Source organism: Numenius arquata, chromosome 20, assembly GCF_964106895.1.
Source record: "Numenius arquata chromosome 20, bNumArq3.hap1.1, whole genome shotgun sequence".
Classification (NCBI taxonomy): domain Eukaryota; kingdom Metazoa; phylum Chordata; class Aves; order Charadriiformes; family Scolopacidae; genus Numenius; species Numenius arquata.
This window is the reverse complement of record NC_133595.1, coordinates 8,856,783-8,873,005: the sequence shown is the minus strand read 5'-3', so window position 1 is coordinate 8,873,005 and position 16,223 is coordinate 8,856,783. Positions and strand designations below refer to the sequence as shown.

The 16,223-nt window shown below is 49.6% G+C and overlaps 1 protein-coding gene across 1 annotated transcript in view; it reads right to left on the bottom strand.

The window, feature by feature from the left end:
* CAMTA1 (calmodulin binding transcription activator 1) overlaps positions 1–16,132 on the bottom strand; it is a 267,647-nt gene extending 251,515 nt beyond the window's left edge. Inside the window, exons 1-2 of the mRNA XM_074161814.1 lie at positions 16,084–16,132; positions 11,833–11,926 (exon numbers count right to left, since the gene is read on the bottom strand). Of these exons, the coding sequence (XP_074017915.1) occupies positions 11,833–11,899 (67 nt within the window). The 5' untranslated portion in view covers positions 11,900–11,926; positions 16,084–16,132. The remainder of the gene's footprint in view (positions 1–11,832; positions 11,927–16,083) is intronic.
* Positions 16,133–16,223: the final 91 nt, after the last annotated feature.

Genomic DNA, 16,223 nt, shown 5'->3' with positions numbered 1-16,223 from the left:
GTCAGTCGCGGCGGCTCCCCGATGGGCGGGCGCCCGGAGGGGATGGGCGCGATGGACAGCGCCCTCCGCCAATGGGAGCGCGGCAGCGCTTCAGTGACACCCGCCGCAGCCACTCAGCGCCGGCGCCGGGAAGAGGAGGAGGGCGGGAGGAGGCGCTTGACTGACGGCCGCAGCGGCCACTCGGGAAGCGGCGCCGCTTTACTGACGGCCGCCAGAGCCAACCGCGCGGCGGAGGAAGCGGGCGCTCCGATTGACGCACGAGGCCGCCGGCGCCGGCAGCCAACGAGCAGCGCCCTCCGCCGGAGTGACGGCGCGCGGGGCCAATGGGGCACCCGAGCCGGGCGGCCGCCGGCGCCCCCGCCCCCCCGCCCCGTCCATTGGCTGCGGGCGGCCCCGCCGGGCGCACGCCCCCTCCGCGCCCTGTAACCCTAAACAAAGCCGCCGATTGGCGCGGCGGGCGGCCCGCCCCGCCCCTCCCGCCCGGCGGGGGCAGCCCCGCGGCCCGGCCCTCCCGCCCGCCCCCCCGCCGGTACCCGGGGCAGCGGCACCGGTACCGCCCGGCCGCCCCTTCCGCGGCGCAGCGAGAGCCGCCTGGCCCTGTGCCGGCAGCGGGGGGATGCTCCCGCCGCGCCGCTCCGCCCCTACAGCGATAACGCGCCGCCGGTGCCGCGGCCCGCCGGGAGGGCGGCGACAGCGGGGACGGAGAGGACCCCCCCGGCCGGCGGAGACCCCGCGTTTGAGGGGAAAGGCGGTGTTTTCTCGAGTGAGGAAACAAAACCTCCGCCGAGTCTCGGGAGTCGCTTTCCCAAGGGGGGGGGGGGAGGTCTGGAACCCAGCCATTGTCCCTCGGTACCGCCGGTGCGGGGCCCCGCGCCTCTGCTCAGGGCCGGGACGGACCCCCCCCGGCCCCACAGAGCCCGTCCAACCTCCCGAACACCGGCCCCGGGGCTGAGCCGGGGCTCCCCGCCGTGCCCCACACTGCAGAGGTGGGAGCTCCGCGGTGTCGTGTCCCGCCCCCCCCCCCGGGGCGGTGCGGGACGGAGCGGGGGCCAGGAGGCCGCTCGGGCGGGAGGAGGGGAGGGTTGGCGCTCTGCAGAGCCCGGGGGTGCCCCGGCCCGGGAGATGGGGGGTGCCCGAGGGGGCCCCGAGCCCACCGGGAGCGTGTGAGTGCGCAGCACCCGCGCCCGGGCAGGAGACGGTGGCCGCGGCACACGGCCGGGGCGCTGGAGCCTCGGCTGGAAAGTCCCCCAAGGAAATCGCTTTGTCCTTTTAAAAATGGCTATTGCCTGGGCAGAGCGACAGATCCCTCGCCTGGCCGGGCTTCCTCCCCATCTCCGGCAAAGCCGAAAGTCCCGGCACTTCTGCCCCCTCAAGCAGAGCTGCCCGGAGCTGGACCTCGCCTGATGCCTGCACAACGCAAATGAAGATGGAAACGGTTGTTCCCTTTGATGTGTGCGACTAAACACGCAAAAGGGATATTTTCCCTTAGATCCTCCTGAGAGGGAACTTGTTTAAGAAGACCTGTTGGCGCTCTGGCTTTGCTAAGCACTGAAGCCATCCCCGAGCCAAGACCAAAGAGGAGTACGGAGCGATGGGTCTCCTCTAAGACAGAAGAAAGGAAAATTCCTTTTTCCTATTTTCAGCGGCCGCTAATCTCCCGGAGCGTGAAAGGCACATTGAAGAAGAGGCTCCAGAATGACAGGCTCACTCCCGATGGTCACAAAGCTAATCTAGTATTCTCTGTCCTATAAATACACACAAATATTAACGCAGCTACAGGATCTGCTACGATAATTGTTTCCTTCAGCTGTTCATGATACACTGGAAACTTTTCTAGTTGCCAGGCTGGCAAAGAGCTGTCATTTTCCTGATGAGTTCCAGGGAATTTATGTCTCTCCTTGGATATTCTTCCCAGATGATCCGTACACTTCGCAGAGACAGGAGGCAGCCCTACAGCTGGAGCTCCTCATGGTTTGTGTTATGGCAAAAAAAAAGAATTCTAGATTATAATAGGTATCCCTGGGCTGTTAAGAGAGGGAAGACCATTTCCTGGTGCAAGTATCAGATGTTTAGGTGACATCTCACTCAACACAGAGGGCCAGCCCGCATGGAGCCCCTGGGAGCAGCGGGTCCAGTGTCCTCTACGGACAGACCTGCCTTGCGATTGCTTCTGCAGCAGGAACCGGGCACCGGGACCAGCCCAGAGCACTGCCCGTCCCCCCCACTGCCTCTGCCCTGAACTCATCTCCAGCCACCTCGCTCTCCTGCCCGAGATTAACCTTGGGCTGGGATTCGGAAGGGCTCCAGCTTCCACATGGACATTCAGGGAAGGCTACGTAACAAAAAGGAGAGAAACGGTGGAGCTAACGCATCTCCTCCGAGTTAGGAGGATCTCACTCTGCTGCCAAACAAGGATGCCGGAGAGCCGCGTGGCTCTGGTTCTGCAGACACTGGTGCTCGTGGCCGAAACGCAGGGGGCAACCGTGGCCACAAACAGTCTGTCCGAGCACAAATGTTTATTTTGGTCCCAGCCCTCACTGCATTGTTCCCTTCCCTACTCTTGAGAACAAATAACCATAAGGTGCTCCACATGGGGTTAGACCTTGAGATCACCCAGAAACATCACGAAATGCAAAATCAGCTACATGTGTACACGAGAGTGTCCATCTCTTCTCTCCAAAGCTCAAGCAGTTCCTTCTGTGCCTCTCTGGCTCATTAGAGTAATGAGGTCTGTGTGGTCTGATTGACAAGGTTGTTCAGGACACCAGCTGCCTCCTCCCAGCCGTGACAGTCCGGGGAAGGAGGAACAGCTCCGCTTCCAGAGCGCACACAGCCCGCCTGGCCCGACAGCAGCGCCCGGCCGGCTCTGCCCAGCGCCTTCGGAGCGCTCTCTGCCTTTCCAGAGCCTTCCTGGTCTGCAAAGACCATGAGAATTTGTGTGGATGAGGACGAGTGAGGCATTTTTAAAGGGTTATTGAAGTACTGTAGAACTCTGCTACATACGGCTAACGAACTTAGTCTCTTCCTCAACATAAGCTTTTCTACCAGGAGAAAAAAAACCCTAATAAACTGACTCTTACATACCTGAAATAATTTTAACAGTAGCCTATAAGTTATTATAGCAATGTGATCTATGTAATATTACAGATGCTATTTGAACATGGATTCTTCATCAAACATGCCAGCAAAGTCCCAAATATTTTCATTTAGTTCCTTGTGCAATAAAATGATAAGAAAGAAGCCATTTGAATTGAAGTGCTGCTGGTATCTTTCAAGTTTCCCAGCTCCCCACTGTTTAAAAATCAAAGGTCTAATCGCTATTAAGGCACAGAGGTACTGAACCACAAAAGATTCCGTGCATGTAGGGAGCAGGATAAACTGCCTCGGTCATACCTTTCCAGGGGCACAAACACAGAGCCACCTCCAGCTGATAAGCGCCAAGGAAGGAGATGTGCCAGGCTTTTTTACAGTCTGAATCATGAATAATTTTTAACAGCGCACTGATAAAAGCTGCTGCTACTCTGATGTATGGTGTTTGGGTTTTGTTGTTAAGAGGCAGGTGAAATATTAAGTTCTTTAAAAAAAAAAAATCTTTGTTGTCATTCAATGGCAGATGTGGGCCTGGCTTGGTTAATTGGGTTAATGTGATGATTTGGCACGCTCAGTTATATGCAGAAGTAAAGCTGTAAAGAATACATTCAAATATCCTGTTATGGATATTCAGCAAATTATACATCCACCGTTGCTATGGCAAGCATCAAAAAGCAAAACAATTCAGACAGTTTTAATAGCTGTAATGACAATGCTGGAACCCCATTTCTTTTGAATTATTTGCACAAAGTTACTCCATGATTTAGAAGCAAGGAATGCCAAGTGTTTTTACAAAAACACTCTTAAAAGTGTGAAGAGAGATGCTTAAAAAAAAAAAACAACCTCCCAATGATAGAAATGAAATGGTTTTGCCCTTTCCTCTCTCCACTTACAGAATAAACCCACGGCTCAGCAAAGTCAACATGCAGGTATAAATCCACCATTACCTCCCAATACGGTGCTGCCTTTGGGAAGTGTAACTGCTGGTTCACAAGTTCATTAAACCAGACAAATATCCCCAAACATGCGTTTCTTCAGAAAGATTCTCCAGAGAAGCATACTCTGTTTGGGGCAGTGCCATCCAAATATCTTGCCCAAAATGCTGTGTGGACGTTGCAGAATATACATTACCAGGAACTAAAGACACCGGTTACTCTGGGAATGGAGGAAACTGCATCTGCCCTGGCTGGAGGCTGAACTCAGTCATCTTCCACATTCTGGGATGTGGGGTGGATACTTTCTTCTCCCCGTTCCTTCTGCAGTTCTGAGCCCATTTATTTTGCTTAGAAATACAAACACTGCATTCAAATAATCTCTAGTACAACTCTGTGGGCTCTAGGGAATTTACACCAAACGAAACTGAAGCGTAACTCCAGAGCCTAAACCATTTTAACAGACCCTGGAGGAAAGATGGCTTTGCTGTGCAAAGCCTTGTCACGCTTTTGTAGCTATTTGAGCCAGTAGCCTCAACACTAAATGCAGCATTTACCTGTTTAACCAAGAACAAGGGCAGAAATGCTTTGTTCCTCTACACTGACACCAACCCCAGAAGGGAAACAAGTGGCCGCCCGGGGGGGTGCAAAGCTGGAGCCCGATTTGTTCTGGTTAAATGTCCAACAGCTCCAGAACTGACTTACGTGGGTGCCAACCTCCTGCGTTTGGCTGCAGCCAGCGGTGCCGGGGAGAAGGCTGCCATGCCGCGCTGCGGCACCCTGCCTCTGCCACAGCCCTGCTGCTCTCCCTTGGTTGTCCTTAGTCCTTCTCTTCCCCGAGAACTGCCCAGGTTCTGTCTTCACTTTGGTTCCTGCTCCAAGCACCCTGGTGGCACTAAGAAAATAGCAATTATTTTGCTCTAATATACACCCATAAGCCAGTTAGAGGAGAAAAATCTGAAATATGAGGTAAATTAAAGCTTCCAACTAAGGGGATTTACCAGTAAGTCACCATAAAACTCAGATAATTTATTTTTTCAATTCTGCAGCAACTTTCTCCAATTTGTTTGGATTAGCTATTAGAAATTATGTCTCAAAAATTAAAGAAAATGTCTATTGACCATTATATCAAACTCTAATTTTAGCCAGAAAAAAAGAATAATTAGGCTGTGATTTATTCTGGTAGTCAACTTACATTAACAATTTTTTCCCCCCGTTTATGTAATTCTGGCAAAATCAAATAATATATACAATGCTCATAAATGCTGGGCTAGATTTAGTAAAGACAATTTCCTACAGTATATTCAGGACATTTCTCTTTGCTTTCTGTTACAATAAGACAATCAAGTTAGTTAGTTTAAGGAGGTAATATGATTGTCATCCATGGTAGCCTCATAATTTTACTGCAGTTTTCAATAAGGTACATGGAAGGATTTTTATTTTTTTTTATTTTTTTTTTTTGTAGGCTGCTATCACCCTGTAACAAGCCACACAGCCCAGCTGCTGCTCTCTGGGAGTGTTTCCCCCACATCCCAACCCCTCTCCCAGCCGGTACACCAGGCTGCCCTCATTACCTCAGAAGCAAGGAGGCAGTGTGCATCCTGCCCCGAGCAGTAAGACCAGGTTCTGGTGCCCAGCGCTGGTCCCTCCCGGCTCTGTCGGGGCAGTGGGCAACAGCCCCCAGGTCAGGACCCACCAGGAAACACTGCTGGACAAAGGTGGCACCCCAGCTCACTGCACCCCAGCCCACAGCAGGCGCAGAAACCCATACAGCAACCAGTATTACTTGAGGAAAAGGCCATATTCCATCGTTCTTATTTTCCCCTCAACACATACAAGACCGTAATCTTCAGGTTAATTTGGTATCACATCTCCAGCCATAGCTGAAGCAAATAATAACAGGAAAGTATGTCTAAGTCTAAAACCCCTACAGGTATGCTCCTAAGTTTCTGTTCCTACTTTTAAACAAATAGCTTTTCCAGGATACTTAACTCCTCTGCAGTTGAACTGCTGTCTGTATTAGCTGAATAAATACAGATCTAGGAGCCAAACTTTAGTCACCAAGGTAGGAAAATGTCAGCCTCAGGCAGTGAGAAGGGAGGAATGAGTAACGGAAGAGTACGACGGAAGAACAAAAGGAGAAGGAAGGAAGAGAAATTGATGACGGTAACAGAGGCAGGAGGAGTTCAAAGCCAGGCTGATTCAGGAACGAGAAGCCAGAGGCAAAGTCAAATTTAACTGAGTCAGCCTGTTCCCAAGGAGCTTCTGGTGACAGCACCAGCCAGGTCCTGCCCTCTGCCCCACGCCCAGCTGGAGCTACCAACCGACTCCTCATTCACACACTCCCGTCAGCTATTCCGGGTACCTGTGACGCAAACATCATTAACAAACAACAGAGCACTCATGCTTTCAATTAAAAACCATTATTGTTGAAATCATTATGTCAAATCTTTAAAGGACTCCGCCACGACTGGGTTCTGCCATGCTATAAATTCACGATGAGAAGGAACTTCCCTGACTTTTTTTCATCATTATTTATGAATAGATAAACCAAATGGGAATACAATTCCAGTACCACAATCTAGAATCAACAGGGACTTGCTGACTGGTACCACGGCCCTGCAGCTGCTCAACTTATCTCTTGAGTGCCCGACTGATGCTTTCTTACACAAACCCCTTCTTGGTCATCAAGGATATGCAGTACTGCCTATAAACAAAAATGATTGTTTTAATATTTTCTCATTAGTTACAGCTATACAGCAGAGCTTGCTTTCTAGATTTGCCTAAACCTTGCCTAACTATTAAAGCAATTCTTTCCCATATGACCCACGAGAGTTGCACGGAACAAGCAATATACACAAACAGTATATGCAGAAAATGTGCAGAAATAGCGAGTCATTACTAGATGATTTCATTTGCGAGTTCTTGACTTTCCCCTGGACTTCCTCCCCCAAAGAACTGGCAGGGTAATACTTTTTTTTTTTCCTGCAGCAGAGTAAATCAGTTCATACGCTCTCAGTAGCAGAGTAAAAATTAAGATGTAAAGGAGTAAAGAATGCAGAAGAACCCTATTATTCAACAACAATACCATTTGCTGCTGATCTGCAGTTGCTAAGATGGGCATGTCAATTATTTATAGAACCCAGAGTGTTAAATATGAAGTATTTCAGCCTGGGACAGTATGAAGGTAAAACCAGGAACGTGATCCTGTCAGAACTGCAGAATTGTAGGCAAGGACAGAACATCCCTACACAGATTACCCTTTTTATTGAACCATAAATTGAAAAAGGTCCTTACAAAGTGTCACTTCTGGTGTTAAGTGATATGCATTCTCTTTTTTTGACAGCTTCAGTCTATATTTAACGTTTATCTAAAGTGCCATTTCTGCCAGGGAAACAATCACAATATCTTCGAAAAGCACAAGTTAGCATAACCTCATCTGAATATTTACATGAAGTCCACGACCTTCTCTCTGTCCCTGCTTACTGCTACCAACAGCCCGTCATGCTCATTTCACAACATGCTCCAAACCATCAGGGCTCTGCCATTCTGCTGGTGCTGCAAAGGCCTCGCCACGCAACGCTGAGACTACGGCACCACCCGAGGACTGGACCTGGACCTCCAACTCACCGGAGTAAGCCCAGAATGACGCTTAAAGTAACTTCACTGACTCCTCAGAGTGGGAGACGCATTCAGAACTAGCAAGAATTATGCATAAAATTACTTCTCTTTACCTGGTAAGAGACCTATTAATATTGGAATTAGCTTTTATACTTGCGATGATGTCTTTCAGCTTCCATCTCCGATTAAACAGTAAAACCTGTGACCCAGTGTTGCACACTGTCAATTTTTATAACACCTCTTCCGGCTTAAAAAAATTAAGTAGATTTATAATAATATTAAAACTGTAAGTTAATTCTTCTGGAGGATTACCAATTGATCGAAATCAACTAGAAGTATAAAGTAAACAGATCTTATTGCAGAAATTAGTATGAGCTCAATGGCAGTGGGCCGTCACCTGGATAACGAGCCTAAAGAGCACATTTCAGAGAGGGATTGGCAAGCTCTGCCGATGAACTGCAGTGACCAGGAGTAGAACCCAACTGCACAAACTTCTGGTGGATTTGGCACTGATCCCTTATAGTTAAGGTTAAAGTCCTGCTCCCTTCCTCCCGTGGGAATCGCTCACCCTCATTAAGGGAGGTGCCAAAATGCTCAGGTTTTCATGCCAGCAACACACGAACTTGTGCTTTACACCTCTCACATCGAGATTTCAACCTCTCACATCTGAAAACTTTACATCCAGTATCATCAGTCACCTGAGTGGATACCCAGGAAAAACAAGCACTGACTCTACAAAAGCCCTTGTTTACTAAACTATTATAAACAACTCGTTAGCCACACTAATCCCATACAGCGAGTGGCACGTTAGTGGCAGGTATCCACCATCTACTACAGGAAAAGCTACACTGTCTCTAAAAATAGCTCGCTCATTTTATGTTAGTCAGTTGCCAGCTTTTATTCAAAAAGGGTGAATTTTTACTTAAGAGTACGGTTGGGAGCAGACAAATCATGTGGCAGATATTAATATACTCATCATAACTTCCACAGAATCAAACTTTCAACTTACATGCTCAGTAGTGATACTGAACGTCTATCTGCACAAAAGGTGCTGGTATGGTTCATAGCAAGTACCAGGTACAACACCCAAAATCACAGAGAAATGCCGTCCATGGCTCATCTGAGGAACTAACCTGTACTAGTCAAAAATGTCCCCAATTTCTTGGGGGAAAAAAAACAAAGCAAAGCAAAACAAACCCCACCAACAAAACCAGAAAACCACGGAGCCCTACCTTCCAGTAACAAGAGCTGTAGTACCAGCCACTGATACACAACATGGTATTACTCAAACACATCGATGGGTCCATGAAATGTTCTATGCCAAACGAAATATTTCAAAGGTGGAGGAACTCTAACGGCATCTTCTCCAGCTGCCTCGCCTCTGACATTGAGGGTGAGATCTTCAAATACAATGACTAAAAAATGTTGTCTGACAAACCACTTAAAGATAAGGAATAACACTGAACTCTAAGATCAAAGCGTTCAAGTGAGTGATTCACCGTCTTTTCCCGAGTGCTTCAAGACAGGCCAAACACGAACACAGTATTAGGTGTTTGGAAAAGCTCCACCTGCGTTTGAGTGAGAGAATCTGCATCGAGTGGTGAGGTGAGGCCACACCACCCCGAACGACTGGGTGCGACTCTCTCAGATCAGCATCCCCCGTTCCCAGCGCCAGAGCTTTGTCAGACCCTGTCCCCTGAGTGACTAACGGACACTACCTCCCACTGCTGCCACCTCCCACCGACGCCAGCGAGCCAAAGCCGTAGCAGGAGAGCAAGCAAAACAGAATACCTATTTCCCAGTGCTCTCCTGCAACTGAAAACCCAAATGCCGACAACACTGAGCGGAAAACCCCCAAATCCCCAAGCTAGTCTAGTAGGGAACTGTCTGTCCTCGGGGTCACACAAAATACCCCGTGCTGGAAGAAAGAAGAAAGAGCGAGGAGTTGGCAACATGCGAAGCACAACGCCTGCAGAAGTGATTATGCTGATGCCAAATCTGGTGCTATCTGAGCTTTCCAGCTACCACTGAGCTGACAGCACGTGCCGTGATGCCGGAGCTGGCAGAGACCATTCCGAGCACAGCTAGTGGCCACGGGCCACCTTAAAGGAGTAGCACCACGCATCCTCCTTCCGCTAACCTTTAGTGGCAAGAACAGTAAAATGACACGTCTACAGTGCTCTCTGTCGAAACTGCAGCAAATACCAAAAAAGAGCTCCCCGTTTGGCCCAGCCGGCCGTGATGCCAGCAGCAGGGTGCTCAGGCCACCACCGACCTGCACTGGCCGCGCTCCAGGGCCCCAACAATGAGCCGCAGGAACAGGGCATGGCTACAGGTCCTGGCTCTGGGCAACCAGCACAATCGTAAGGACACGGCTCTTTGCCAGCACTGACTGAATTCCAATTTTAGCAGAATTAAAGCTTTCCAGATTGACGGGGAAGAATTTCAAAACTCAAAGAGCGTAACAGATTTCCATCCGAGTTTATAGAAATAGCTGAATACACCAACAGCCTTAACATACACACATGCAGGAAAAGAATGAACAAAACTATCAGATCTCCCAAAATATGGATTAACAACCACAGAAATTTGCTAATTACTGTTTTAAGTATGCTCGGATTCTCAACTCTGGTGTTATCATATATCTTAAAATATGACAGCTTATGCAAGTTACAACAATTTCAAAAAAAACCAATCTGTATTTCATATGATATTTATGTGGTATTTCAAACACGGTCACATTTCACAAATGACATAGGACAAAATACTACTTTTTCACCAAAAGAGTTGAATTTGGTGTTGTTCCTTTGGTGGGAAACAACGATGTCCCAAAGGTCAACAGAGAGCCAGCATCTCCCTTCCCAGACACCCCGTGCGCACACAGCATTGCTGGATCTCTCAGATTTCCTAGCAATATGAATCAGCCTGAAGAAATAACTTCTGACACCGTCAGAACTGCAGTGCTGGTGTTCAGGAAAGGCTGGGGTGTCAGCACAGTCAACAGCCTGAGCCCTGCCCCGCACAACACTCTATGCGATAGACCATGTCTGGATTGGAAACAGTTTGAGCACATCAAAATTAGAACTGGCATCAACACCTAAACTACAGCAAATTCCTCCCTCGTTGTTTTGAAGATGACACTTCCAGCAGAACAGAACTGTTCTTTACAAATACCCCCATTCACACCTTATTCTGCTTCTCGTACTGTCAAGATCTGCTTGTCACAGAAATGCCCTCCTGTCCCATGCACCTCCTGCCAGAAAGAGCGGAGAGGCAGGGGGGCAACACACAAATAATTACTACAAACCTAGAACACTTTCAAGGAGAATGTTTGCTTTTGACTTTTGGGGGATTAAAGTCAGTCTTCCATGAACAAGCATGAAAACATCCTGAGGAGTGCTACGTTACTAATGAAGATTTTCTTGCTTCTTGTCAGTTGCTTCAGCCACTGCTGCTGCCATTGGATGTGTGTAACGAAGGCCTTTCTACTGCATGGCTCTGCAGGTGTGATTAAATCTGCCTCTTACTTCCCAAAGTCCCCAAGTGGACTATCATGCCTCAGTTACAGAGATAATTTCTCAGAATGAAAGAGCCAATAAGAAGCGATTCCTTTGGGCATCTCAACAGCATTAACACAAAATGCAGTAAAAAGCATCAGAGTAGCAGAAAGCAATTTAGTCCTCATGGAGGCAACTTGTTTGCAAGGCATTTCAAACCTTTTAACCAACTCTATCTGCCCGGGCTTAAGTCAGGAGACGGTGCAGACAATGGCTGCACTGAACCCTCAGCTCTGGAGAATGGCACTGGCTGCAATTTAACTGCTTGACCTCATCTCTTACTTCTCTTTTTGCCCTCATCACACGACACGGCAGCTCACAACCTGGTACAATCACTAGAGTGATGCGGCAGGGTGGGCTGTGGACCTGCCAGCGTGAGCATGCAAGGACACGGTCACGAGTGTGGGTCTCGCGGGGGTTAGACCAGAACGACGCAGCTTTGGGGAAGCCCCGAGCAGAGAAAGGGCAGGGCAGGAGTGAGAGGCGTCACTGGGACTTCATGCAAATTGGAGGAGGGAATTCAGAAAACTCAGCTACAGTTTGAGGGGAGGGTTTCCATTTGCCTCCTGAGGGAAGGGACCACACAAAGTCCCACAGGCTCTAAAATGCACTCAATTAGCTGTTCCTTTTACCTTTTTGTTCTACCCAGCATTTCTTCAAGAGCACTGTCATCTCTGGCTTTGGCATCCTACTCATCATCTAGGAATTCATGTTGCCGTTTCCTCCCTGAAAGGAAAAAGTCCCATCGTCAGTCATTTGCTACACAGAGGAAAGGACAAATTTGACAGAGTATTTTTGCCACTGTTCAAGTTCAAAGACCATTGCTCCTTGAGCAGACAGCACTGCCAGTTGTGCTCTCTGCTACGGTGTCACTCATCCGAAATCAATCAGCCTGTGTTGACTCTAGAAACTTACCCCGAATTTACCTGTGAGCAGCTGAAAAGCTGTCAGTATCTCAGACCTGCCTGGAAAGAAAGAGCAGGGCAATGACTCACCCCGAGGAAAAAAATTCCCAGCAACAACAAGAGAGACTTGCGCCAAGCAAATATCTTTATTTTATTTTAAAACATTCTGAAAGTGTTAATCTATATGAAAAAGCAGCAATATGACACTGAGGAAGCACGCTTAATGTTAGGGAAGCCTTCATTTCGTATCACATGAGCCAAATTAAAAATAAAACTAAACACAAGTTACAAAGCAGAGACAAAAAAAATCAATTTTCTCAAAGAGATAACATGAGGGACTCCCACAGGGGCTGGCAAATTCTGGAAGAGAGAAAGAGATTATATTTTATGGGAAGAGATTCAATAACCATTCTTTTCCCATAAAGCTAGTGATGGAGGATTGTCACTGCTCCATAGCCACACTGTGCACATTTCAGGACAACAGTAACAGAAAATCAATAGCATCTTTTATACGTGATAAGACATTATCTCCGTGGACTCCTAATACTAACAAATGGGACCAAAGACGACCTTTACTAAAATTTAGTAGTCAGCATTAATCTGGCTGATAAGAGCGGGGTAGCATGCTACTCTACATCCTTGCAATTTTTTTTTTTTTTTTTTTTTTTAAGAAATAACTCTGCTCAGAGCTTCACCCTCCACTGAAGCCAAAGAGCCCCCAGATGACACTACATTAAAAGTCTAACAATGTTGAACCCTGGCGCTGTCGCTCGACAGCCCCATCGGCATACATTTCCTCTGGCTGATGGCTGTAATCATTAGGAGGTAGGAGCTTTATCAGGTGGTAATTTGACAGCTTTGACAAGCTCGGCTGAATTTATGGCACTTTCTAGTTTTTCCCTCCATTGAGCTGAGATGGAACTAAAGTTAATATTAGCAAAAACACTTTGTGCGGGGGCAATTTTCCAGCAATGACTACACGATTCTAGTTACTAAGATAATCTGCTAAACAAGGCCTCCTCGCAGTCACTGTTCACTCCCCCCAGACTGGTGAAGACGGTTCCCCACCAGCCCACGAGCCCAGACGAAAGGTTCTGTAGATGGAAGGAATCTCAGGTACCTCTGGCTCTAAAGCAGCAGAAGTGAATCAATTCGGGAACACTTCTGCACCTTGTCAAGGAAGCACTAGCAGCCCAGAGAAACACAAGCACAGATGTTTCCCTTGGCTTAAAAAGGAACTTTTAGCTCCAAACCCAGTTCTCCAGACAGGGACACTGCCAGCTTGCTGCCCCTTTTTCACCACACAGCACGGCTCACTGGTCAGAAACGCTGGCACTTCAGACGCACCCTCAGACACGACCACAGATGCTGCCCAGTCCCTCCTGAAAACCCTTCCCAGCACATTCTGCTACCCGCTGCTCATCCAGAGCAAACACCTAACCCCAGTTTATGGCCTCGACACCTTACATGAGGAATGGTGCCGTTCAGGATCATTACTCTCCTTTCTGGGTGTGGGCTCAACGTCTTTTAAACAGAGCACATAATTTCTTTTCTGTCTACAAAAAAATCTGGGACATTAAAGCTTAGGAAAAAAAAAAAAAAAAACAAACAAGTAACAGTGAGAGCTTCTTGTATTTCCATGGATCATACAGTCCACTCTAAGGAACCCCACCAATTAGGTCTGAGGAGGAGTGGTACCAGTAGACTGTGACCTCTGGGAAACACCAGAGCTGTATGAGACACTATTAAGGCTACTCACAGTTCACAAAAGCAGGATGCTCCTGGAGCGGAGCATCACACACAGGAGCGGAAGCCGCGGCATCACCTGCCTGACTGCACATGGGCTGGCTACTCCCAGGCTCTGACTCCTGGGCTCTGCTTCTCTCATCGCAAAGACTGTGTCCCACACAGCACCACCACGCTTCCTTGTGCGGCTTCAGGAACCTGCGAGTGGCGACATGGGCAAGAGGAACACTGCCCTCTGAACCAAAACTTGGCAAGTCAGTAAAGCATGGACAAGTACTTTTCTTTCTTTCCTTTTTTTTTTTTTCCCAAAATTGCTTTTTGCCATAGATGTTACATTTCCTTTGTTATAATTTAGGGTTTTAAAGAGTTACCTCTACACGCTTAGAAAGCACAGTTCATATTTAGCTCCCTAAAGTCGTATTTCTCCCTTCCTATATTATCCTGCCAAGATGTGACATCTGTGGACTGTTCCCAAAAAATTCCCCTGAATCATCTGTGATGTGTGTGGAACAGCGGCCAGAGCTGGCAACCAGCAGCTGCGTCTTTTAGGAAAGCGTTAGATCGATCTGGTACGGGGAAGGATTCCCAGTAACTCTGCCTCTAACGTCCCTGAGGACCACACAACTCCCAGACCACGTTAGAAAAAGAGCACAATTACAACAGGATCAAAATCCATGGGAAATAGTGTTGCCACGGCAACTGACATCCTCAGAACTTGAGTCGTCTTTGCATTTTTGCACAGACTCAATGACTCCTACACCACGTGGAGAAACACGAGTGTAGCAGGTGTGTTCATTCAGGAAAAGCACGCTGCCAGGAGATTCCCTGTACAGCAGGCCCATTTCTGCTTCTCAGAAAGGGAGCCTTTGTGAACCTCCTGTTCCAAGCACTGCATCTCACTTACTGCAAGTGCAGAGGAACTTCTACAACACGATCAATACTTCCTTGTTAACTACCTTTGGATCAGAAAAAAACTTATTAAATATTAAAACATTCCTGTTTTCAAACAAAAGTTACATGAAGATTAAATCCAGAACAGATTAGTTGAGCTTTGGAATGGGAAAACACAGTTTCAGCTCTGTGCCAGACTGCACTGTTGTTAATGAGCAGTCTTTCAAAAGCTTCTCTTTGAGGACAGCAGTCCCCTAAAATCCCTCCAGCACCCCCAGCACAAACATCGGATCCAGCCACGAGCAGGAAAGGCCCTACTTTTCTCCCTGGCTGCCTTACCACAGCGATAACGCCACCAAACAGCCAGCGTGCTTTGTAACGAGGCACAGGTTAAGCACAGACTGGGAAGCCCGTCTGCTAAAAATTCTGTCTGCTCCCGCTTTTAGGGTATTTCCTTCAATTTTGTTCCTGGGTAAGACCTGGCGAGTGCCCTCTCATGGTTAACCCACCATCAAGACGGTCTGCTCTCTGCAGAGCAACTCAGCTTACGCTCCAGGGACGCGTTCTCTGCTCTGTGCTGAGAAGCCAGAGCAGCTCTGCTGACCCCAAGGGAACTGCTCCAGGTTTATACTGGCGACAAAGGAGAACAAGGTTGAGCTGCCGTTTGCTCCCTGCCAGCTGGTCTGTGCCTGCAGGTGTAACACTGCAGAGCTAACCTCTTCCTCGCCTTCGGATTCTGTGCGAGAAGAACTGACCTCCCGACACCGCGCCGTAACAGAGCGGCGTTTCTCAGGCACCCTCTGCAGGGCACCCTCCCCGGAGCCGGGAGCTGCCCTCACACCGGGGCACTTTGGTCACAGAACGGCCTGGAGCCGACGCTCTCGCTATGCCAGGCAGGAGAATTCAGACAACGGAGGTGACCGCCGGTCCCGTCAATAACGCGGGTAAGAGACAGCCGGCTCTGGGCCGCAGTCTTACCGGAGCCCTCCCGCCGCTGCCCGCAGCGCGGCGGAACCGCCCGGCGCCGGGCTCCGCTGCCAGCGGGGCCGCCGGGAAGAAGGAGCTGGACCGCGCAGCGGCGGCGGCGGGAGGGCTCCTCTCCTCCGCTTACCCAGGAACGGGGCGGACGGGGACCCTGCCCGCCCGGGGCGGGGCCGGCCCTGCCGCAGCCGCCGCCGGTCCCCTCCGGGCCGAGACGACCGCGGGGGCGGGAGAGACCCCTCAGGGCGCCGGGCCGGCCGCCGCGGGGGACGGGGCCGCTCTCGCGGAGGCCCGGCCGGACCCGGCGGCCCCCTCGGAGCGGTCCGGTCAGGGCCGGTGCGGCCCGAACCGAGCACTCACCGCGGCATCCCGCGCGCGCCGCCCGCCTCGCCTCACGGCTCCCTGGGGCGGGGCCTGCCCGCGCCTGCGCAGAGGAAGCCGCCGCGCGCGCAGGGCGTCGTGCGGGGAGCTGGGTCCGCCGGGCCGCAGGGGGGCGCCGC